The sequence below is a fragment of the Monocercomonoides exilis genome (genome assembly GCF_001643675.1).
Source record: "Monocercomonoides exilis strain PA203 chromosome Unknown scaffold61-464226, whole genome shotgun sequence".
In the NCBI taxonomy this organism is placed as follows: Eukaryota; Preaxostyla; order Oxymonadida; family Polymastigidae; genus Monocercomonoides; species Monocercomonoides exilis.
The window spans coordinates 131,437-154,502 of record NW_027150606.1 but is presented as its reverse complement, the minus strand read 5'-3'; the positions used below and the strand labels follow the sequence as shown (position 1 = coordinate 154,502).

General features: G+C 37.9%; 8 protein-coding genes across 8 annotated transcripts; 4 read left to right on the top strand and 4 right to left on the bottom strand.

Annotated features, from left to right (window-relative positions):
* Positions 1 to 658: 658 nt before the first annotated feature.
* Positions 659 to 5,542, bottom strand: MONOS_133 (uncharacterized protein; the record flags this gene model as incomplete). Its single annotated transcript, XM_067865992.1, has 5 exons — positions 659 to 1,847; positions 2,044 to 2,189; positions 2,379 to 2,452; positions 2,640 to 2,773; positions 2,973 to 5,542. 5 exons carry the CDS (start codon positions 5,540 to 5,542, stop codon positions 659 to 661), a joined length of 4,113 nt encoding a protein of 1,370 aa, XP_067719539.1.
* Positions 5,543 to 6,190: 648 nt separating this feature from the next.
* On the bottom strand, positions 6,191 to 6,910 carry MONOS_134 (putative hydrolase; the record flags this gene model as incomplete). Its single annotated transcript, XM_067866096.1, has 1 exon — positions 6,191 to 6,910. The coding sequence occupies one exon, from the start codon at positions 6,908 to 6,910 to the stop codon at positions 6,191 to 6,193; it is 720 nt and encodes a 239-aa protein (XP_067719538.1).
* A 678-nt stretch (positions 6,911 to 7,588) lies between these two features.
* MONOS_135 (putative X-Pro dipeptidase) lies at positions 7,589 to 10,303 on the bottom strand. The gene is made up of 3 exons (XM_067866209.1): positions 10,183 to 10,303; positions 8,649 to 10,132; positions 7,589 to 8,505 (listed from the first exon to the last, which is right to left on the bottom strand). Exons 1-3 carry the CDS (start codon positions 10,278 to 10,280, stop codon positions 7,769 to 7,771), a joined length of 2,319 nt encoding a protein of 772 aa, XP_067719537.1. The 5' UTR covers positions 10,281 to 10,303; the 3' UTR covers positions 7,589 to 7,768.
* An 8-nt stretch (positions 10,304 to 10,311) lies between these two features.
* Positions 10,312 to 11,375, top strand: MONOS_18696 (uncharacterized protein). Its single transcript, XM_067871738.1, has 2 exons — positions 10,312 to 10,524; positions 10,613 to 11,375. The coding sequence occupies exons 1-2, from the start codon at positions 10,417 to 10,419 to the stop codon at positions 11,162 to 11,164; spliced, it is 660 nt and encodes a 219-aa protein (XP_067719536.1). The 5' UTR covers positions 10,312 to 10,416; the 3' UTR covers positions 11,165 to 11,375.
* Positions 11,371 to 12,978, bottom strand: MONOS_136 (putative G2/mitotic-specific cyclin-2). Its single transcript, XM_067866314.1, has 3 exons — positions 12,845 to 12,978; positions 12,458 to 12,748; positions 11,371 to 12,360 (listed from the first exon to the last, which is right to left on the bottom strand). Exons 1-3 carry the CDS (start codon positions 12,878 to 12,880, stop codon positions 11,626 to 11,628), a joined length of 1,062 nt encoding a protein of 353 aa, XP_067719535.1. The 5' UTR covers positions 12,881 to 12,978; the 3' UTR covers positions 11,371 to 11,625.
* A 153-nt stretch (positions 12,979 to 13,131) lies between these two features.
* Positions 13,132 to 14,418, top strand: MONOS_137 (uncharacterized protein). The gene has a single exon (XM_067866425.1). It carries the CDS (start codon positions 13,149 to 13,151, stop codon positions 13,764 to 13,766), a length of 618 nt encoding a protein of 205 aa, XP_067719534.1. The 5' UTR covers positions 13,132 to 13,148; the 3' UTR covers positions 13,767 to 14,418.
* Positions 14,419 to 14,546: 128 nt separating this feature from the next.
* On the top strand, positions 14,547 to 16,828 carry MONOS_138 (uncharacterized protein). The gene has a single exon (XM_067866534.1). The coding sequence runs from the start codon at positions 14,729 to 14,731 to the stop codon at positions 16,565 to 16,567; it is 1,839 nt and encodes a 612-aa protein (XP_067719533.1). The 5' UTR covers positions 14,547 to 14,728; the 3' UTR covers positions 16,568 to 16,828.
* A 297-nt stretch (positions 16,829 to 17,125) lies between these two features.
* On the top strand, positions 17,126 to 22,650 carry MONOS_139 (putative Dual specificity phosphatase, catalytic domain; the record flags this gene model as incomplete). The annotated part of the gene is made up of 2 exons (XM_067866647.1): positions 17,126 to 17,242; positions 17,323 to 22,650. 2 exons carry the CDS (start codon positions 17,126 to 17,128, stop codon positions 22,648 to 22,650), a joined length of 5,445 nt encoding a protein of 1,814 aa, XP_067719532.1.
* Positions 22,651 to 23,066: the final 416 nt, after the last annotated feature.

Below are 23,066 nucleotides of genomic sequence, written 5' to 3'. Positions count from 1 at the left end.
TTAAAATTTGAAGTGTAAGAATAACAAAGAAACTCCGAAACAAAAGTTGTATTAAAAATAATAATAATAATAATAAAAAATAAATTAGGTTGAAATAATTGTTCGACATAAATAATAAAAAGAAAGAATAACAAAGAAAAATAATATATATACATACACATATATATTATAAAAATAATTAATAAAAAAACAATGAAATATCGAAAAAAAATTTTTTTTTAGCTGCAAAGTGCAGTAGAAACATAAATAAAATAAAATAAAATAAAAATAAAAATACCACGCAGACACGAAAAGATATCTCATCAAATAACTCACTTTGTAAGCCAAGAAAAAATAAAGCAAATTGTGAACGTATGGATATTTAAAAAAAAGTGTAATTGCATAATAACAAATTTCTAAACATCCACGAAATTTCTTAAACTTAACAAAATATTTACCAATCCAAATCATAAGATTTTCAACAATCAATCAATCAATCATCGCATAATCGAAATATTACAAAGGCTTAAAAGGAAGAAATAGTCATGTAACGCACATTTAAGTATTTCATTTTAACACAGAAATTTCTCTTTTTCAGCAACATTGAAAAGTTAAATATCTTTAAACTTTATTTATTGTTTAAAAAGATCGAATCTCTTTTCTCGAACACATCTTATTTTCACAACCCATATTTTGTTTTAGAATCCTCTTCAATTGTTGCTCGCATCCCTTCACACACCATTTGATGGATATGTCGACGTATCTTTACAAGCATGGGAAACACTGGAATATCTTTAGCTTCCTTCCGTTTTGGTATAAACGAGATTGGTTTCACGCCAAAAGAAGATGATTTAACAGAACGTGGTGAAGCAATTCGCTCACTCATAAAGCTCTTCGTGTCAATTGATGTTGGTGTGATTGGAGATAACATCTGTTGCTGCTGACAAGAATACGTTGCATTTTCTAATGCCTCATCTACTTCCATCTGCATATCCTTTTCCTCTTCTTTCATTGGAACCCCTCCCATTGCCGGAACATGCACCACTGGGCGCGTCTCCAGTATCCACTCCTTCCGAAGCTCTCTTACAACACGACGGATGATTCGCAGCCGTATCAGCTCAGGAACAAGCGCATGCAACTGCTGCTTCTCAGCTCTTTCGGCTCTATCACTCCCGCTGTTGCCTCGCACTTTTCCATTCATGCCATGCTTATGCGATAACATCTCTTTTGAATTCTCTTTTTCCCGCTCTTCAAGAATGAGAAACGAGGGAGCTGAGAGAAGAATATTTTCTGGATTATTTGAAGAAGCATCAGAATTAATACCATTCTGCTTTTGAGCAGCAGAGCTATCAACAGAATTCAAAGGCAAAGAAGAATGGTGCTTAATGAACTTGGTGTTCATCCTCACAAGAGGACGATTGCTTTGAGAATTTGGATGCGATAATGATGCTGAAGACGATGACATATTTGCAGAAGAGACATTCCGAATTAAAGAGCCTCGTGATGATGACGATCTGAACCGCTGCTGGTCGTGTCCCATGACATCAAGAAACTGCTTCACCAAATTCTGGAGTGAATCAAAATGAATCTGAGATTGCTCACTCTGATTGCCTGGGGAAGTTTTATTGGATGAATCTATGACATCAAGCTGCTCTGAAACAGGAAGCTTATCTGTGACAGTCAGGTTGCTCTGAAGTGTGGAATAATTAGCAGATGAGTTTGATGATACAGCAGGTGCTTCAGTTACAATAGGATTGTATGTATTAGCCTCTATTGCGACTGAAAGACGGCTAAGTTCAAATGGATAAAGTTCCTTTAGTTTCTGATATGTTACTTCATCTGGGTCATCTGGACTCATTGAAGGAACGCTACAAATAAAGATTTAACACAGCAGTACAGATATTTAAAATATCATTAAGAAAATGATCAATTAAAAGATATAAATTTGTAGAAAATGATTTATGGAAAATATCTTATCAAGTTTCATTCACAATAATACAAATCAAAAAAAAAGCTCTTTATTTCCAAAAAAAATTCAACAATAATTTTGCAATATAAACAAACCCTTCGAAGTTTCCGTTCTTTTCTTCCTTTTCAAAACTGTCCAAAGTATCGTTTTTACTCATCCATTTCCAACTTCTTCTGTATTTCCTCGGGTTTCCCCAAACAGGTAAAGTGTCTAGTAAAATACGAGCTTCTTCGCTTCTCCACTTTAATAAAAATATAAATGAGCAACGAAATAAAAAGCAAATAAAATAATTAGAATAAAAAATATTTAACTGCAAAATCATCACTAAATAACTCATTCATATAATGCAGATTAACCAACAAAAAAATCACAAATATCTATTTTTTCATTTCTCACAGTTGCTGTGAAATCTTATTTACAGATTTCATACCATTATATCTACTGCAGTATAGCGAGCACTCAAACATCTGATAAAGCTCTTTGCTTTTCTCTGGCAGTTGATTACTGAGTAAAGTTAACAAAAGCGAAATAGAAGAGCCAATAAAAAAAAGATTACAATTTCAGGGAAAAAATGATTGAAACATTTAATGTAATTAAAAGATGAAAAGAAGTTATTTAATAAGAGGCAAATGGGTTGGTATGACAAACAAAACAAACAGGAAAAACCACAAAACTCCAAATAACAACATACTGATTGATCGGAACTTGTTGACTCTGATAACAAATATCATGTGAATCTGTGTCTGAAACATTAGAGATCGCATTATTTCTGCATTTCTCCTTCTTTGCTTCATTCTTTGTGCACAAATAAATCTGCCAAGTGCTCTATACAAATCAATAAAATATCATGATACAGGCAAAATCACATATAATATAAAAGGGTAATAGATTCATGAAGAATAAGATGGCAGATTACGAAATGTGAAACATTTATGTTCATCAAATAATTCGAATTCAAAAATAAAAGCCAAAATCAACATAAAACATTTCATTAATGAAAAAAAAAAAACACTCCATATCAAACCTTGCCAGAACCTGAAACGACACAAGCATTTTTCTTCTTCTCTTCCTAATTTCTGTCTTCAACTCTTCAATTCTCCTCCTTCTCATCTCTTTCATCACAGCCATTTTAATCCACCTCCGATTGCGGTCTTCGCTCAGCCCGTCCAAAAGCACAGCAAGGCGAAGCGCAGCGTTTATCACTGTCTTCCACATCGTCGTCTTCCGGCGCTGCCCTTCCACAACCACAAACTGCCCCCGCGAGTTTATCTGTGAAGGCAGCAGGGGAGAGGACAAAGAAGCTGCAAGAGGAGAAGAAAAAGAACTCTTTGTGCCTAGCGGAAGAACAGAATGAGCTATCTCTTCATTCAGCAGCCGCTCTTCTCTCTGTTTGTGCTCTGCCTGCTGCTGCAACAGAAACCTCTGCCTCACTTGGAGGAAGCGATACGTCGAAGGAGACATTTCAATCAAACCATTAGAAGATCCATTTCGAGGCGTATTTAAGACGTCATACGAAGCAAATGGTGTTGTTGTTGCACGATGAGTATTCACAGAACGTGATATGGAGTTGAATGGCATTGAGCTCAATGACAACAAAGTCTTCGACATTTCATCAGGAGATGATGAATTCAGTGTGCTAAGAGTGCGGGCAGTGGAGGAAGCAGACGAGGTGCTTCTCTGAGTCAGCGGCGAAATCTGATAGGAACGCTGTGTGGAAGCATGGAGTGTTCGAGATGTTGTCTGAGGAGAATTCAAACTGAAATCGTTGGAGGGAAAGGCAGATGAACGAGAAGAAAGAACAGAAACAGTGTGGAGAAGCGGGGGAATTTCAGGGCGCTGATAGCGAATTGGGGAATTAGTATTCGTCTGTTGTGTGCGTGATTGTGTCATCTGTTGAGAGGAAGAGAGTTGAGGTTGACTTGCAAAACTGGCAGCTGTGCGGTTTGGTGGGATGATAATCTCCTTCGGGTGCCTCTTCACATGTGCTGGTGAAGTCGTCTCCTTTTCTTCGGTGTTTGTTGAATGAAGATAATCTTCTTTCTCTCTCTCTTTCTGAAGGCGGGATGACTTTTGAACAAAAACAGGCAGCTGCGAATGGGGCGACGAATCGCAGAAATCGAAAACAGACGTCGTGGCGGTCGAAGAACGAACAGCAGAGGCATTTGAAGCAGGAACAAAACGATCACCTTCAGAAGTCATTTCACTGAGTGTGGATGAATTGAATGGTGGATTTGATGAAGAAGAGTCAGCTCTCACAGCACTTCCCCTATTCACACTTGAATAAGGCGACTGTACATTTTCATTTCTGCGGGATGAACGTAAAGACGGAAGCGGAGACGAAAACTGTGTTGGATGGCGATGTGACAGCTGAGACGCAAAAGATGGGTCAAAATATATCGAAGACAACGCAGAAATGGAATCAGAGGAAGAAGAAGAAGATGAAAGTGAAGATGAAGGAGCATATGTTCGGTAAGATCTGCTGTATATGCTTTGGTAACGTGAAGCTTCCATCGAACTGTGCGAGCGCTGAGGCAAAGAAAAAGGCTGTGTAACTTTTGTGAGCGTGCTCATCTGCTGTTCCAACGACATTTGCTGCAAAAACGGATGCAGCTGCATTTGATCAGTAAGCTTCATTGACTGAGAAGAAGAGAAGATATCATCTTGAATTGAATCAGAGTGTGTTCCATCAAGAAAACCTCTTTTATAAGCATAATCAGCTGAAGAACGCGTACGGCCGAGATCCTTATGCTCAAAGGAAACATCCAGATCATCATAATAATCATCCTCTGGACTCATCTCCCGCTCTTTACTCGAAATCTCTCTGGTTCCATATTCTGCCGTGTTTGCTCTCGCAGCCATCCAACTTTCGGTTGCTCTGCGCATTTCCTCGACCGGGGACTGCTGCAGCATCTCCTCTCTCATCTTCATCATCGTCAGGTCTTCCATCACCGCCTCCGAGTCCTTGTGCGATGAACAATACGCCTCGAGAAACGCAGGCGATCGGATCTGCTCTTCAAATAGAGGCGGCAGCTTGGCACGCGACACAGCCACAGACGACGGTTCAGAATCTGCAGACAATTCTAACAGACTTTTTCCAGGCGCATTTTTGTGTGCTTGCGAACTGAAGTCTGCTCTTTCTCTATGTCTTTCATTGATACTCTGATGTGTTGATCTTTTTGTAACACTTCCACTCTCAGACCCTTCATCAGTGGCTTGCTCGTTCAAATTCCATCCTGCTGGCCTTTTCATTTGCCGAGCTCGAACCTGTTCCTTTAATTCTTCTATCGCTGATTCCAGATGAACCACTTTCCTCTTTTGATCTTTTGGATTGAAGAGTGAATTGATACGTATTAGTTTCTTCTTCTTTTTTCCAACAAACCCTATTGACGTTTGCGCCCTTGGTAGCTCACGGAAAGACGAAGTATTATCAAACCTTTCCAAAGTTCCACTCAACCCAATACCACTATTAGGTCCTGATCTTGACGTCATCAGTTCATCAACTTCTTGCAGAAGATGGCGAAAGTTCATTGTAACTTCTTGATTGTCTTTTTCATCAATTGTATTTCTTTTTCCATCCTGCTCTTGGCGAATCATTTGAAGTAATTCATCATCTTGTTCCTCAATATTCTTTAATTCTTCTTGTTGCGTAAAACACGAATCATTAAAAAAAGACGTAAACTCTGAAACTTCACTTAAAATTGGCAAAGAATCTGAACAAAAATTCAAATGGTTAGATAAAAAAGTCATTAAAATTTATTTTTAATAATTGCTAACAGCGCAACCTTTCATCTTTTGTTTTCGATAATGATAAAAAGAATCCTGAGTTGATATGCTGTGCTTACCGGCAGGCCTTTTGCTACCATCTGATGAACATTTTTTATATGTTTGTTGGTGAGGATTTATTAACATATCTTGTGTAGAATGTTGAGACAACTGTTTGCATTTCGATTGAGAGTCATTCAACATTAACGAAGGATGTTTTTGAAAATCAGATGAACGAATTTCTAATACGATATTTGAAGGCTTGCTTCTCTTTTGCGTCATTTTGCTTCCGACTTGTTTATACAAAACAAACAAGAATTAAATAAAATTTGACTCAAATGATGGGCTAAATAAAACATTTCCAAACAAAACGAAAATTGTGATATAAAATATTGACTAACATTTTTAGAATAAAATAATAGAGTAAATAAATGAATATATCTTTTCGCTATCTTGGTAGCGAAGTCAAAAATGAATAAATTAATCTTTTATTTCATGTTCCAATGATAAAAGCGCTTTAATTAGTGATTCAACTGATGAACCATATGCCATCATTTCTTTCCAATTTTTAACAGTACGTTTTGCTCCAACCTCTTTTAATTGCTCATCTGTATGCGTCGTTCTGATTCCAATAACTGTTTGAACTTGTGCATTTGATGCAGCAGTAACGCCACTTCTTGAATCCTCAAATGCAATGCATCTTTCTGGGGTTAGTCCATTTTCTTTCATTGCGTTTGCATACGGATCCGGATATGGCTTTCCACGGCATCCTCTTTCATCAACAATAAACACATCTTTGAAAGGAGGGAAACACCTATGAGGGCTCTGTCCTTCAGAGGAACTTGCTTGATGTTCAACTTGATGAAATTTTAAAGCTTCTAACATAAATACAGAATTCTCAATTGGGGCATTGGTCACAACAACAGGAATAATTGGAATTTCTTCTCCTTTTTCATTTTTAAAAGTCCATTTACCTTCACAGCTGATAAATGATAAGAAATCTCTAAATCCCTCAACGCAATCAAGTCCTCCAGAAGAAGCCCTTTCTCTGAAGATAGCCTCTTTTTTGTCAGCCCATTCCTTGCACTGCTCTTTTGTCCAAGATGGAAAAAGATCTCGTAGAATTTGTTCGTTACTTCCCCCTGATATGTGCTTTTGATAAAATGTAAGATCAATATCTCCCATCAGCGGCTTGAGCATTTCTTTCCAACAAGCGAAATGAAGTGTGTCTGTTTCACAGAGGGTTCCATCTAAATCAAAAAGAAAACCAATCGGAGGCTACATATATATTATTGTTAATAATGTATCCAATTTAATGTTAGAGCAAATAATATTCAATTAAATTAACTTCAAACCTGTTGCATCTAATTGAAAAATAATGTTATGGAAAAAGATTGAATTAAAACTATTTTTAAGAAATAGAAAATTCTATTTCAAAATTTCGTTGATGTTTAAGATTTTGAATTCGTATTTTGTTTCTTGAGAAAAAATATAGCGAAACTGAGAATAATGTTAAAAGATAAAGAAAAACGCTATTTTTCAACATGAAGTTCGTTCAAATAAAAATTTATTAACATGCTAATTATTGTTCAAAATTTGCACTTTGAGTTATTTCCGTTTTTCGAAAGATTGATATTTAAATTGAAAAACTGTGCTTTTCCCTTGATTATCCAATGTCATCTCAACTTAAACAAAATCGACAGCCTTCATATTTCACGAATATGGATGAAAACAAGATTGAGTCAAAGGAGATAAAAGGAGACATTTATTTTTCAATGCTCAAAGAATATTATTTCAAAAACAGATGGTTAACTTACACTTTTCAACTAATGCTTTAAAAAATCTTTTACGTATTTTTCTAAAATTCAAGAACCTAAATTATGAGCAAGGCAATATTTGTTTATTATAATTACAAAACTTAATCCAAAATAAAAATTAAAAAAAAATTAGGGTTCAATCCATCAGGCAATAAAAATTTGAAAATAAATAGACAAATCACATGATAAATAAAAACATCACATCAACATATTGAGTATGCCCAAGAAAAGAATGAAATCTTCATTCCCATGGCTTTGTTTCCTCCAACAACCACATTTTTTCTTCCTCATCCAAAAATGGCAACATTCTCTTTCTGCATTCAACATTAAATGCGTTAAGCCAACGTTTTTCATCCAACGATAACAAAGAAGGATCAATTAGAGATCTGCAATATGGAACATATGTCTGTGTCTGAAGATACAACCAGTCATAATCTGATTTCTTTTTGCTCTGTGATTCAGCTTTCTCACTTTCAGAAGCCTTAGAAGACGACGAAGGAGTAGACGAATAAATACCATCTTTCTTATCCATTTCATCCAGCCATTCAGACAGGCTCATTCCAGCAGGCATATCGCCCTCGACAGCTGGCACCACCCCTTCAATTGTCCTCTCCACCAGAGCAAGAGACTCAATCCTAACACCAAACTCACCTTCCAAATACAGCCCAGGCTCCACCGTCACAGTCTGATGACAACTGAGCACTTCCAATCCAGACATGTTTGGAGGGCACTCATGCACACACAGCATCGAGCCCACACCATGCCCCGTGGAGTGGGTATAGTCCATCCCGTGCTTCCAGAGAGGGGCACGCGCCAGACAGTCCAGCTTGATTGCTCTTGTACCGTAGCAAGTGGTGTTTGGAGTGAATACAGGCGCAGGGAAACGAGAGAGGAACAGCCCAATGTGACTGGAAAGAACGAGGGTGTAAACACGCTTCTGGCGAGGCGTCGGCGTTGAAAGATGGACAGTGCGAGTAACTTTCAGAAGGTTATGTGAAAAGATTCAAATTATCAACAAAAATTATATCAATTACAAAATAAACAGTGGGAAAAAGAATAAACCAAACAAATTTTATGTGAATAAAGTTTCATTCAAAAAAAAAAAATTAAAAAATTCAAACCATCTGTTGTTCCACCCATGTACTGTCCACCTATATCAAATAATATCATCGAATTTTCAGTAATCACCTTTGAACAATTCTTCATAATCTTTCTCTTCTTTTCACCTTTTTCTTTTTCATTCGGATCTTCTTCTTCTTCTTCGACTTCCTCTGGCGGCTCTGGCTTGTAATGAACAATCGCTCCGTTTTCATCTGCAGCCACGATATGCTCAAACGAAGGATACAAGTATCTGTGTTTGATACTTCCAAAATTCTGGTTCGGGTTCTTTTCCGAATAAAACAAATCAACTGCGATCTTCCGGAAATACTCAATCACTTCGATAAGATCGTATTCTGTTGCTGGGAAAGAACATCGAGGTGGCTCGGAAGATTCATAACGGCGCTTGGAGAAGAAAGTGTGCAACCAGTAAAAGAACTTTATCAATGAAATGCTATCTATGGCATGAACCTCTTTCAGGTTTGCCACTTCTGCCTCAGTCTTCACTTTCATCAATGCATTCACTTCACCTGAGAAAGGAATAATGCGGCAATGCGCTGATTCCACTTTTAAATGTACTATAACCGACGTTGAATTCAGGTCGGCAAAGCAAAAATCACTTGTTTCACTAATTTCATTCAACTTGCTTATAAAGTCAATCAATGGAGCAACTTTTACCCAACTCATCATTTCAGAAGTGCTTTTAATCGAATCGTCAAATGAAGAATCTGTAAATAAAACAGCCGAATAAACAACACCTTCATGTTTCCTACCAAAAGTACTTTCATCAGACTCATTAACTCGTTGTAAAATGAGATAGCATCTAGGAACCGGAACACAGTCAATATCTCCTCCACGAATATTTAGCAACCAGCAAATTTCAGGAAGAGCAGAAATAATCATGAATTCTCCTCTTTGACTTACAGGTTTTGACAACTGCCCCTCGCTATGCTCAATGATATTTTTGCTAAGATCTAATTTTTCTTTTTCCATTTCAGTTCTTGATTTCTTATAACCTTTTGATGATGTGACCTTTCCCCATAATCTTAATACTTTTTGGAATCTTTCCATGCCTGCGCATTCAACTGGATAATCAAATATTGGCTCTTTTTTATAAGAAGGTCTTCCATAATCTTTCCAAATGGGATCTATTAAATCCTCATTTAATGCTGTCAATGTTAAACTATGTCCCGTTTTTTGTGAATGATTTTGTTTGATTGATTCAAGGCAAGATAAAATGGATTTAAATGAAGAATACGAAATAACCCAGCCATTAACCGCAATCGTTTTAACGTCCAGATTTGGCAATTCATTTATGATAAAATCTTCAATAAATCTATTCTTGACCAATTTCCATAAGGACGAATCAAGTTGTTTTTCCGCTTGAACAAAATATCGAGAATCAGTCAGTAACCATGCATTAGTTTGGGTAACGATTGCTGTACCAGAACTTCCTGTAAATCCTGAAATGAACTCTCGACGCTTATCAGCTTCACTTGGATATTCACTAAATATCAAGATATTTCAAAACAGAAACAAGTTTTCAAAAAAACAAACCTGTCATGTTCATCTTCCGATGGAACAATTAGCATATCAATTCCTTTCTCTTTGATTTGTTCGCGCAATCTTCCAAGAATTTCTCCGCGAAAACTCATTGAAAACTTTTTATATTTAGTATGGTTTCTTGATCAGAGGATATGTTTGTCTACAGCTGAAGTGCATTTTAACTGAAATTCAAAATATACTGCACATATCCAGTTTAAATAGGCGCAAGTGTCTGTGTTGGAGAACATGATTTTTTCATTGCTTTTCGTTGGAAAAGTTATTTTTCTTTTATTTCGTTCCTCTTCTCTTGTGGATAAGGAAAATACTTCACTTACAAAATTGGACCAATGCAAGGTTTGAGTGTGACATTGCAATTTTTGCTCTTCTTGCTATTTTATTGTTGTCTATTTATTTATTTTTTATTTTTTTTTGAAAAAGTCAGCTTCATTGTATCGAAGAATGGAGATTGTGCCTATTTCTTCATTCATCATCGAATGACACGCAAATTTACTGCTCAAAGCAACGTGAAGAATGCAGAAATTTATGTGAAGAAGAAAATCCAATTACTGATTTAAAAACTGAAAAAATAAATCATTTATTAAACACAAACCCCTTTATGATACAGCAAAAGTTTAGAAGCAATATATCACAAGAAACACCTCATTCGAATTACATTCGAACAATAAATCAAAAAATCGGATTTCTCCATCTTCCGCTTTTAAATACTTCTCATAATTTATCTTCAAATGAGAAATGTTGCCTTCATTGCATTGCTCAATGGAGAGCATGCATTGTTCATTGCCCTAAAGTTGATACTAAAATTTCTAATAGTGGAACACATTGTGGCTCATTAAACGTTGAATCAGAAGATAATCCAAAGTGCGATGAGGTTAATAATAATGATAACTCATATATTTTGAATTCGAATTATGAGGAATGCGTTGATGCATGTTCGCTTCAGAGAACTTTGTGTAGAGCTGATTGCAACGAATAGCACTACATTTCACATGTAACATAACAAATTTGAAAAAACAAAGTATTTTCATCTCACTGTCGATTTGTTTATTTCTTTTCTCATTTCTTTTCATCATTTCATTTTTATAGATGATCTTTATAATTATGGCTTATCTTAATATGCAATAGATGATATTTGCGCGTTACAAACAACGTTTAAATAAAAATAAAAATAAAAATAAAAATAAAAAACATCATAAAGATCATTACATATTAATTTATAAGATAAATAATAACGCAAGAGATATATTTTCATGCACATATAAAAAACGATCAGCCGAATGGAGCGTATGCACCATAAATCAACGTATAGGCTTCATGAAAACAGTTGTAACTCACTGAACAAAATTATCCTCTTATTTTCTTTCATCGCAAAGCAGAAAAAGTACCTGAAGTTTCCTTTAAGGCACATCATCAGCTCAACATATTGAATGATCAATTTCAAATATTCTGCAACACCCTAATCGCTGCCTTTCTGTATTTTTCCACGGAATACTTTTTGTAAATCGTCTGCAGCTTCATTGTCGGAGCACGCTTAACATGCTCTCTCATCTCAACCATACACGGTCTTATCTGCTCGTATGTATAGCCAGTGACCTTCTCCAACGTAGCAGTCCACGGCGCCTTCCCAACAACACGCAAGCTATTGGCCACAGTTGCAGCAGCAACAACCGAAGGTAAATAATTTGTGCACAGTGAAATCGACATCAAACAGAATTCGGAAATAAACCGTGCAGTCATTCCGAGAACCGTATCAGCAAAAGCCGCTTTAATAAACCGTTTTAAAAATGTCACAGATGTTGGTATCCCAAGCAGATATTTTAGCTCGTTCAAAATTGTACGCTCCATCAGGCAAACATCTTCCTTTGATCCAGCGCTTGGCACAAAACGAAGCAATTCATCAATAGTTGGATAGTATTTCTCTTCAAATTTGCACGCAATATAAAAACAAGTTACAGCTACAAGACGTATTTTTTCTTGTGAAACCATTCTTCGTGATAAAAATCGATCCACAAGAGAAACGGACAAAAACAACGTTTCCAACTCTAAAGAATATTCAAAGATTATTGAAATATGTCTATGAAGTTGCACAATATAATCAACGCTCATGTCTCTATGCCGAACATTTATGAACTGTTGTTTTAATATGTAATTTGGTACTGGTCGATTTGAAGCCTGCAAAAAATAGAAAAAAAAATTAAAATCGAAAAATCAATCAAAAACAAAACAAATTAAAATATAATAATTGCAAGAAATCAAGATAAAATCAAACTTCTAATACTCGTAAATAAGAATAAATTGAATCAACATATTCAGTGCATTGTAATTCGTTGTGTATATCATCTTTATCAATGTCCAAAGGAAGCTCATCCTTTGGAACTGTAAAGTGTTGTATCACAAATTCTGATGTGCATTTTGAGATGCTTTCTGAATTATGTTCGTGTTGTAATTCTTCAAACGAATGGTGAACATAAGATGAATGAGAATCATATCCCAATTGAGAATCGTTACTCATTGATGCATGATAAGCCCTATTGGAACCCGCTGATTGTTTTTGAGCATCCTACAACAAAGTATTAAAATTGACAAATTTAAAAAATTTCAAGTAAAAAATATAAGATATATATTGAAGGTGGCTCAATTAAAAATCTGAGCAAACAAATTTCTCGTTCGGAAATCGTTCATAAGAACTCATCCCTCCTGTAAATGTCAATAAAGAGAAATGGGAAAATGATATCTTTTATACATTTGAAATAATTAATGAAAATACTTTTCGAAAAAATAACAAATAAAGGATTGGGAATGTCTGGATCAACTTATAAGGAAAAAAAAACAAGTTTCATTTAATCGAACAACTCTATCCATGCAAACATATTCCATCACTTTTGAAAATCAAATTCAAAAAATCAAAAAGATGAATAAAAATATAAACAATTAGGGCAAAATAGATCATCAAAAGATCAATGGGCGATTGTTTTTCTCAACAGCAAGCCTATTCAGTTCAAAAAGCTGTGGGAATCACTTCAACACAACAAGTACAAACAAAGCTTACAAGGGCTGCACAACAGACAGTTACCCAGACAGTTCAAAAACAAATTGAAGGAGATCAAAAGAAAACGAAAAGTACAACTGGCGGTGCAAGTTCACAAAACAAAAAAGAGATGACTGTTCTTGACTCTCTCATTTCAGCTGGGCAAAAACAAGTTTCATCTGGAATTGATAAAGGAATTAACAAAATGAAGCAGAGTAATAAACAGAAACAAGACGGTGGAAATGCAAATGAAAATGAAATGAAAAATGATGAAAGCGATAACTACGAAGCTCCAGTAATGCATGCAGAAGTATCATACACAACCACTTCGGTTTCAGCAAATGGAACGACTAAAATCGAATCACATCACCAAACCACTTCTGGACGAACTGATTTGTCAGTTTCCTCGGTCGCTACAGCTAACAGTTATGAAGAAGAGGAAGAAGAATCTGATCCCGAAGTGGAAGAAGCACGAAGACTTCTGAAGAAAAAAAGGGAAGAAAAGGCAAGAAGGCAAAAAAATTTAGCAATGAAAGGAGCTTCAGCTTAATCGAGCTGTAATATATGACGTATAATAATAATTATAATAATGTTTATATTTTCAATTTTTCGGTTTTATGTTTAAAACTTTCTTTTTGTAATAACGTTTTGTGTAATGTGAAGTAGCTTTTTATTTTTCTTATTAAAAACTTTTTCGAAATGTATTATTTTCTGAAATAAATTTGCTTTCTATTCTTTGCAATTCACAAGAGGTTTCATCCATCTGTTGTATTTGAATTATCAGTTCAGAACACGGAGACTATGTACTCTTTAAATCTTCAAAATTTCCCATTTTGTTGTATATATACAAATGTTGTTCATTCACAACAATGAGAAATATACAACTATTCAATTTTCTTTCTTTCTCTTTTTTTCTCCATTTTTAATTCGTGATTACCATTATTATTTATGAAAAGATTAAGAAAACAATTTAACTGCAAGTTCATATTCGCAATACAAACGAAACACTTTTTCTTTTTGTTTTCATAAATTTTCAGATCATTTTTGTTGAATTTTTTACATATTTTGTTAAACGAAAAGTTGGAAACTGAAACATATTGTGGGTCATCAATTTTCCGTATTTTCTTGTTCCTCAAAATCGTTTACAAATCAAGAATATTTCATTTGTACTCAAAAAAAACATTCCCGCTCAATAAATGTTATCTTCATTATCACAAGATAAAGGGTCATTAATTTTAGCGAATCAGTTATCACTCGTAATGAAAAATTTTCTTTTGTTTTCTTCTTTTATATTCTTTCATCAGCTATTTATTTGGGGATTTAACGAGAATCAGTCAGAAATTCTTTTATTTCAAAAAAATATTTTGGAAATTGACATTTTGGGAGAAGAAAAAAGTTCACATTTAACAAAAATAGCAGTATCAAAGCAATCAGATGAAGGGATTCCAACTGAAAACGTGATAGATGATATTTTCATGAGAAAATCAGTTTCAACAGAAACAGAAGCAGTCGATGGATTACAATCAGAAGAGTCAAAAGAGACAGTGGAAACCACCCGAGCCAGCAGAGCCTGCAGAACCTGAAGATCCCTCCGAGCCAATCACCCCAGAAGAACCAGAAAAGCAGGAACAAGAACCACCAATGCCTCCTCAAAAGCCTGAACCCATGCCTGAGCCTGTGCATGAGCCTGAACATGAGCCTGAACACGAAAGTGAACACGAACAAGAAAAGGAACATGATTTTGAGGAGCCAACAGAGCACGCACGACCACCATTTCGTCCTCCACACACTCCACATCCAGAAGAGGAGGAAGAAAGTCCGAAAGAAAAACAAAGTGAAGAGCAAAGAGAATGGAAAAGAGAAGGAAAAAAAGGAGAAAGAAGAGGAGAAAGGAGAGAAGATGAAAGGAAGGAAGCACAGCACGAGAGAAAAGATAAAAGAAAACATGAGGAAAAAAGAGAAAGAGAAGATGGAAAAAAATATCGAAGAGGCGACAGAAGAGATGAGAAAGAAGATAAACACCAGGAAGACAGTGAGTTTGGAAGAAAAAAGGAAAGGAAAGAAGACAGAAGAGAGAAGAAGGACAAACGATTTGAGAAGCCTGAAAAAAGAGAAGAAGAAAGAAGAATGAAAAAAGAAGAAGAAAAAGAAGAAAAACGCAGATTTAAAGATGATAAACATATTCCCAAAAAGTTCCGCGAAGAGGAAGAAAAAAGATATCATCCAAAAGAAGAAATAGAAGAAGAAGAGGAGGAGGAAGAAATTCTGGATGAAATGGAATTGCTTTATGAAGGAGAAGAAACTGATGAAGAAATAGAAGAGAAAGAGGAGGAAGAAGAGGAAGAAGAAGATGATAAACGAAAAGAAAAAAGGTTTCCTCCAAAAAAGCCAGAACATAAGAAAAAGGAAAAACAAGACAAAATGGAGAAAAGAGAGAGGAAGCAAAGAAAAGAAGAAAGGCAAAGACAAGAGGGTGAAAAACGAGAGACAAAAACAGAAAGAAAACCATTCCCAGGAAAAAGGAAGGAGAAAAAACCTTTTGAAGAAGAAACAGAAATAGGGGAAGAAGATAAAGAAGATAAAGAAGATAAAGAAGAAGAAGAAGAAGAAGAAGAAGAAATCTTTGGAAGAAAGAAACATTACAAGCCAGAACGTAAACCTCAACCAAAGTTAAAGCCAGAAAAGAAGAAAGAAGGAGAAGAAGGAGAAGACGAGGAAGAAGAAGAACTTGACCAGGTGATGTTTCTTGATGGATCAACATTGGAAGAAGAAAAAGAAGCGAAGGAACAAGAAGAACCAACAGACGAATCTACAGAGGAGTCAAAGGAAGAAGATGAAAAACTAGAAATAAAAGAAAAGCCTCCAAAAGACAAAAAAGAAAAAAGAGACGAAAAAGAAAAAGAAAAAGAAAAAGAAAAAGAAAAAATGATGGAAAAGAAAGAAGAAAAAGAGCATGAAAACCAGAAAGGAAGACAACAAGATAATGAAAATTCAAATGGACGAGAAGTGAAAACCAGCTCTGCATTAACTGGCCAAAGTTCTTACTTCATTCCTGTTCTTTGCTGCAGCATCATTAGTATTGTTGCTTGTGTTGCCGCAATTGCTGTTTCGATAATTGCAATTAGAACAGCAAAGCGACGGGAACTTCATGGTAGCAAGTCTCAAATAGGCTTTACTCATTTTGACGAAGCATCGGATAATCACATTCGACTGCCACCTTCTTCAATCCAAATCATAACTCCATTGGCTGCTCAAGAACACCAAACATCGCAGTCTGTAAGTAACCATTCGTCCTTATCCGAGCCGTCCATTTTTTCAAAAGAAGAACAAAATACAGAAGTTCACTTCTAAGTAATTATGCGATTGATCAAAGTGAAGCTAAAGTTTAATGGATAATTTGTTGTTTCACAATAACAAATATCACAAATTCGAACTTGTACAGAAATGATATCGCATCACGTAATTTACTATGTAATTTTTTGTTTTATTAACGTTTTCAATTATTTTGTTTTACTCCATAAGTGTTGACTTTTCTTAAAAAATTTAGTTCTTGAAATATAATATTTTTTTCCTTTCAATCTTTTTTATTTTTAAAAATGATGTGTTTTGTTTTATTAACAAATGTCATTTATATTTTATGATAATTACGTGCAGGAAAACAAGTTCTTTACAAATATCTTTTTTGTGAAGCCGTTTTCTTAAAAAATATTCGAATTTATAAATAGTCTGCAATGAAAATTGTTGCTTCAGTGTTATTTATCAAAACGGAAAAACAAATAACTTTGAAGGAAAACAAAAAATTTCACATTATTAGAGTTGACCCTTAAGTCACGAATTTTCCTTTTCTTTATCGAGTTTTTCTGTTTTAAAAGTCTCAAATCAGCAGAATTTTATATTTTCATTCATTACATGTCCATATATACATCCGAAGAATCTTTGATGAATGGAGAAATTGAATTGCCCCCAGTTACTCGATTGAGGGAAGGATTTTTTATTGGTACATCCGAAGCATCTGCATGCGAACAAGTTTGAATTAATTAAATTGAATTGATAATTACAATTTAATGTATTTGAATTTTTTAAATGAATTTATTTGCTCTTATAAGTTTTTGTTGACCAATCGGATAACTCACATTGTAAATTGTGCAGGCCAAGAAATATCAAACAAATTTTTGTCTTTGGGCATCGAATATCTTACATTCTTTTTAATCGATCGAGATAACTCGTATTTGTTTGATAAGGATGGTTATAACATTACAAGCCTGTACGATTTCATTGAAGAGGCACATAATGAAAATGAGGCTGTACTTATACATTCGGTTTACGGAAAATCTCGTGCGCTATTTGTGACTGCAGGCTATCTGATGAGAAAATTTCACTGGCCTGCTGCTACTGCGATTGAGGTTGTATCCAATGCCAGAAGAGTTAGAATGAGAGCTTCATTTGAGCACCAACTAAAAAGCTTTGAACAATGCCTTCCACCAATAACGGTAACACCAGAACTCTATGAAGAAGAATTTTTGATGAGAAATACTCATTTTAATCGCTCATTTCAAATTTTACCTTCAAAGCCCGTTCAACGAACACGAACACGCGTAACAATTATAGAGCCTGATGAGGCCTCATTTTGCGCATCCGCAATATCTCCTATTTATTCTCAACGTGGCAAATACGGCCAAGCTCTTGCATCAGTTCAGTCATTGGCTCAACGGAAATCCTCTTTCAGCGAAAATGACGCACGTAACAAAAAAACGGGCCAGCGAGGGGGAATCCTGAAGTTCTCTGAATGCATCAACCGATTTCACACGTTCCCGACATTTGAATCCGCCCTCAGCAACATCCCCTTCTCGTGCCCTCCAACAGCCATCCGGGCTGCTCAACGGCGTGGCGTGAGCGGAGCAAAAACCAAAGCAGAGACGTATGAATACTACGAGATGAGGACACCCTCAGCACCACCGCTGCTGGCGTGTCCAACGTCAAGCGTGCTTCAAATGTGCTCATCTGCTGAAGAAATCGAGTGGGTTCTGATGCTCTTCCACATGGCGAAGCACAACGAGGAGCTGTTTCAGGCACATCCAGGCGGTGCTATGCAGAACACCGACACCCGCCTTTCTCATCCATCCATCATTCCTCGTGTGCAGCGGCAGGACAGCAGCGTCGGAAGAGGCAACCGCTTGCTCTCACCGGCCCCTTCTCTAATACCTGGCACCATGCGCTCCTTGACACACGGCGCCTCTTCCTCGCTGCCTGGGTCGCCTTATCTGTCTCCCACCTCTTCTACCTCTTCCTCGCCGTCGCATCCACACGGATCTTCTACCCCTTCTTCCAGGTTTTCAGGCGCTTCTTCTGCGTTTGACCACTTCTCTGCGCTGTTTATGTGCAATCCATTCAAAGGGGAGAAGAGGAAGAGGATAAAAGCACATCTGAATCTGAGGAAGAAAGCAGTAGAGCTCTTTGAGAAGGTATTGAAAGGAGTGATAACAGCAAGTGATGTGGATGAGCAGAGCATATTGTATGGGATTAATAACGATGGAGACGGGGAAGAGGAGGAGAGAAAGGAAGAAGGAAGGAAAGGAGGAGAGAGGGAGAAGGATAAAGAAAAAGATAAAGAAAAAGATAAAGGCAAAGAGAAGAATAAGGATGGAGAAACAGAAACTGAAATAGAAAGAGGGAAAACGATAAGTGGAAGCAAACAGCAAAACACGAACAAAGCAGATGGGCAGGCAATATCATTTGATGCAAACACGAAAGATGTGTATGAAGCAGAGAGTTTAGAGGGAATGAGGAGGAGAAGGATCATAGAGGAAGACGAAGACTCGTCAACAGACTCTTCATCAGATTCTGTTCATTCGTTCCACTCTTTTGAGTTCGCTCTCCCAACTTCATCTCCTTCTTCCTCTTCCTCCACCGCTCGTCCTTCTTCTCCCCCATCATCATCATCATCATCTTCTTCTTCTTCTTCCTCCTCTGCTTCTTCCTCCTCTTCTTCTTCTTCATCTTCCCCCTCTTCCCCCTCCTTCCCCCCCTCCCCTCGCCACCGCCTCCTGAAGATCACTGTCCCTACCTCTCCCCACAGCTCCTTCCAGCCCTCTCTCTCCCCCTGCTCTTCCCTCACCTCCCTCACCACCTGCTCCTCCCTCACCCCTCGCCCGCCCACACCCCCGCCAAACAACAAGTCCCACCACAGCTTATCCACTCTGCAGTCGAATTCTTCTCTCTCTGACCTCTTTCCCCTGAACGACGCGTCTGAACTCGCTCGCGATTTCCCCTCTGAATCGGAACTGTCGCCAAGAATTAGCTCTCCCCTGGCTGTTTCGTCGTCTTCTTCTCCAATCCCATCAGCTGCTTCAGAAATCATCACAGAAGCGGATCTTTTGTCTCCACCTTCTCATACACCTTCTTCTGCTTCTTCTTCTTCTTCTGCTCAGAAAATGCAAGAACAAAAAGATAACATAACAAAAAATAATGTTAATAACACTGCTAATAACAGTTACAATAACAGAATTTCTTCCAGTACAAACAATAATAATAGCAACAATAATAACATCACCTCAACCAATCCACCCCCTTCTTCCTCTTCTTCCTCTTCTTCCTCTTCTTCCTCTTCTTCCTCTTCTTCTTCTTCTTCCCCCAAATCCGTCATCCGCCCAGTCGCACAAGTCAAATCCTGCTTCTCTGAAGCAACAGGCGATGCAACCAACACAACTTCACTCACAAACACCTCTGATGCATCCACTGCAATTCATAACAGCTCCTCTCGTTCTGAATACTCGTCAGAAACAGACAATGTTAGAGGAAGAGGAAGCACGAAGCATAACATTGCTAATGCTCCTTCTTCTTCTATTTCTTCTTCTTCTACCAATCAAACAAATGCACCAATAACATCAACTGATTCAATATCATCCCCTTCTGATCTTCTTTCTCCTTCTCTCTCTCCTTCTTTCCCTCTCACCCCTCCTGCCATCCACGATGATGTTGGATTTTCCTTCCAGACATCCAAACAATCTTCTTCAAAACAATCACAGATGAAAAATTCTTCTTCTTCAGCTTCTTCTTCTACAACACCTTCTCCTCGTTCTTCTTCTCCCTCTCCTCGAAATATTTCTTCTTCTTCAAAATCTTCTTCAAATTCTCCCACTTCAACTGTTATTCCTTCCCTCAACCTCTCAAAAATAACACACCCAACATTATCTTCCTCCTCCTCCTCTATTTCTTCCACCACTTTAACTTCTTCTTCTTCCTCTTCTTCTTTCTCCTCCTCCTCCTCCTCCTCTTCCTCTTCCTCCCTCCAAACACACAAACCTCCTCATGTTCCTCCTTTGCCTTGCTTAAAACACCCTTCCACTTCTCCTTCTTCTCCTCTCTCTTCCGCCCTCCCTCCTGATCACCCTTCTCTCCAATCAACCACTTCCTCTCAAACTTCTCTCTTTTCCCAAACTTCTTTGTTTTCTCCCACTTCTTCTTCTTCTTCTTCTTCTTCTTCTTCTTCCTCCTCCTCCTCCCCCTCTTCCTCCTTCTCTCCCTCTGAAGGCATATCTGCACCTCCCCCCAAGCCCTACAGCCACATCAAGCGCCGCCGCTCTCTGCCTGCTCGCCCTGTCAGCAGAGGACAGCCTCTTCTCCTTCCAACCTCACCCCCTGCCAACACCCCCTTTGCCACACCTCTTCATTCTCCTCACTCTCCTCCTGCATTCAGAGAGAATGGAACTGCTTCACACGAATCGAATGCTGGATATGGAAATACTAATTCTTCTTCTTCTTCTTCTTCTTCTTCTTCTTCTTCTTCTTCTTCTTCTTCTTCTTCTTCTTCTTCTGGTTATTATAACTCTTCTGGCTTATCAGCATCAGCAGGCCATTCACGTGCCTCTTCTCCTTCTTCTTCCCCACAAGACCCAATTGAGAGGAGAAAGAGAATAACTACAACTTCTTCTTCCTCATCATCATCATCATCATCATCATCTTCTTCTTCTTCTTCCTCTGACACCTCTTCTATCTCTTCCAATTCTTCTTCTCTTCATTCTTCTCGTTTATACTCTGCTAAATCAATGGCCCCTTCATTTCCCTCTAATCAGCCAGCAACTTCTGAATATCAGTCAAAATATGCACAACAAAACTCTTCAAATTCGTCTTGTCTGCCTTCTTTGAACACTCCAAACAGACCTTCTTCATCGTATATTCCATCTTCTTATCTTTCATCATCAACATCTTCTTCATCTTCTTCATCTTCTTCTTCCTCTTCCACCATCACATCCACCACAACAACACCAATCACCCCAACTTCCTCCATCACTTCTTCTTCCTCTTCTTCCACCTCCTCTTCCTCTCCTTCTTCTTCCTCTCCTTCCTCTCCTTCCTCCTCCTCCATTCGCCCTCCCACCCTCTCCTCCATCCGCAGCCCCATCCCCCTCGCCCTCCAGAAGCAGCTGTCTCCTTCTACTCCTTCTTCTTCTCTCCTCTCTCCGCCTGACATGCAACGCAACGAATTCTCCCGTGCTTCTTCTGCCTCCCCCACCACTTCTGCCACTCCTCCTTACGAGGCAAGGAAGAAAAGACACAACTACATTCACTCTGTCAGCCAGCCAAATTCCTTGCCTTCTTCTCCTTGCTCTTCCCCTCTCCTTTCTCCCTCAAGCAGCACCGTCGTCTCCCCCACCTGCAATTCTCCTCTTCTCTCTGCTTCTTCTGCCTCTCCCTCTGCCCCTTCCTCTCCTTCCCTCTCCTTCCCTCCCACTCTCCCACAGCAGCGTCATTCTCTCACAGAAGCTATTCCTCCTCTCCATCCATACAACTCCTTTGGTGCAGGCGATGGTACAAACATGAACATGAGTATGAACATGAGTATGAGCATAGGCACATCACACTCAAGTTATTCCCGCTCTGCTAATCAGCAGGCGTTTGCGAACATGTTCACTTTGACTGATGATGGAGGATATGCCAAGGAGAAAGACGGAGTGATAGAGAGATTGGCTAGCTCTCCAATGCAAGGAAGGCCATTATCACCTTCCTCTCCTTCCTCCCCTTACTCTCACTCCTCCCCCTCATCCCCCTCATCCTCTTCTCTTCTCTCCCCCACCCGCTCCTACTTACCCCCACCGCCTCCTCCTTTCTTTTCCTTCTCTGGAGCAGCTGGCCTTCCTCTCACCAAGTCCAGCCACAGCGTCGCCTCATCCCTCGCCACCGGCACATCTCGTTTCAGTACCCCAACGCACTTCCCGCTCTCTCCACAAAAGCCAGCCAACACTGCGTTCTCGCCCCGTTCCCCGACAAGCCCTCTTCCAGACAGCATCCCCTTCACCCGCACCACTTCCCCTAGCACTTCTCCACTCTCCCGCTACATCAGCCCGAATTCGCTCTTCTCCCCCAAATCACTCAGATCGGCAGGGTCGTATCAGTCAAGCATTCAGTCGAAGGGAAGAGAGTGGGCAAAGCAGTAGATGGATGAAGTGGATATATATATGCGTGTGATTTGTTTTCTTTCTTCTTCTTCTTCTTCTTCCTTTTCTTCTTTTTTTTTTTTTTTTTTTTTTTTTTCTGTTTTTTTGAACTCCTTCATTATTCCTTCTTCTTTTTAATATCTTATCTTTTTCTTCTTGCTTCTAGCTTTTGTTTGTGCTGTGCTTTTGTCTTGCATATCTCTGCTTCATCGGCATTGCCATATGGCTGAAGTAATAACAATTATGTCAGCATTATTTTTTATTATTCCTCAATATGCAAACTTCATCAATTGTATTTTGGTGTCAAAATTAGTTTTTTTCATTTCGTTTTGATTTTATTTCAATTTTTTTTTTCCTTGTACCTCTTCAATATCTCCACGTTCTCTTCTTGTGCTTGCTTATTCTTCATATAGTTC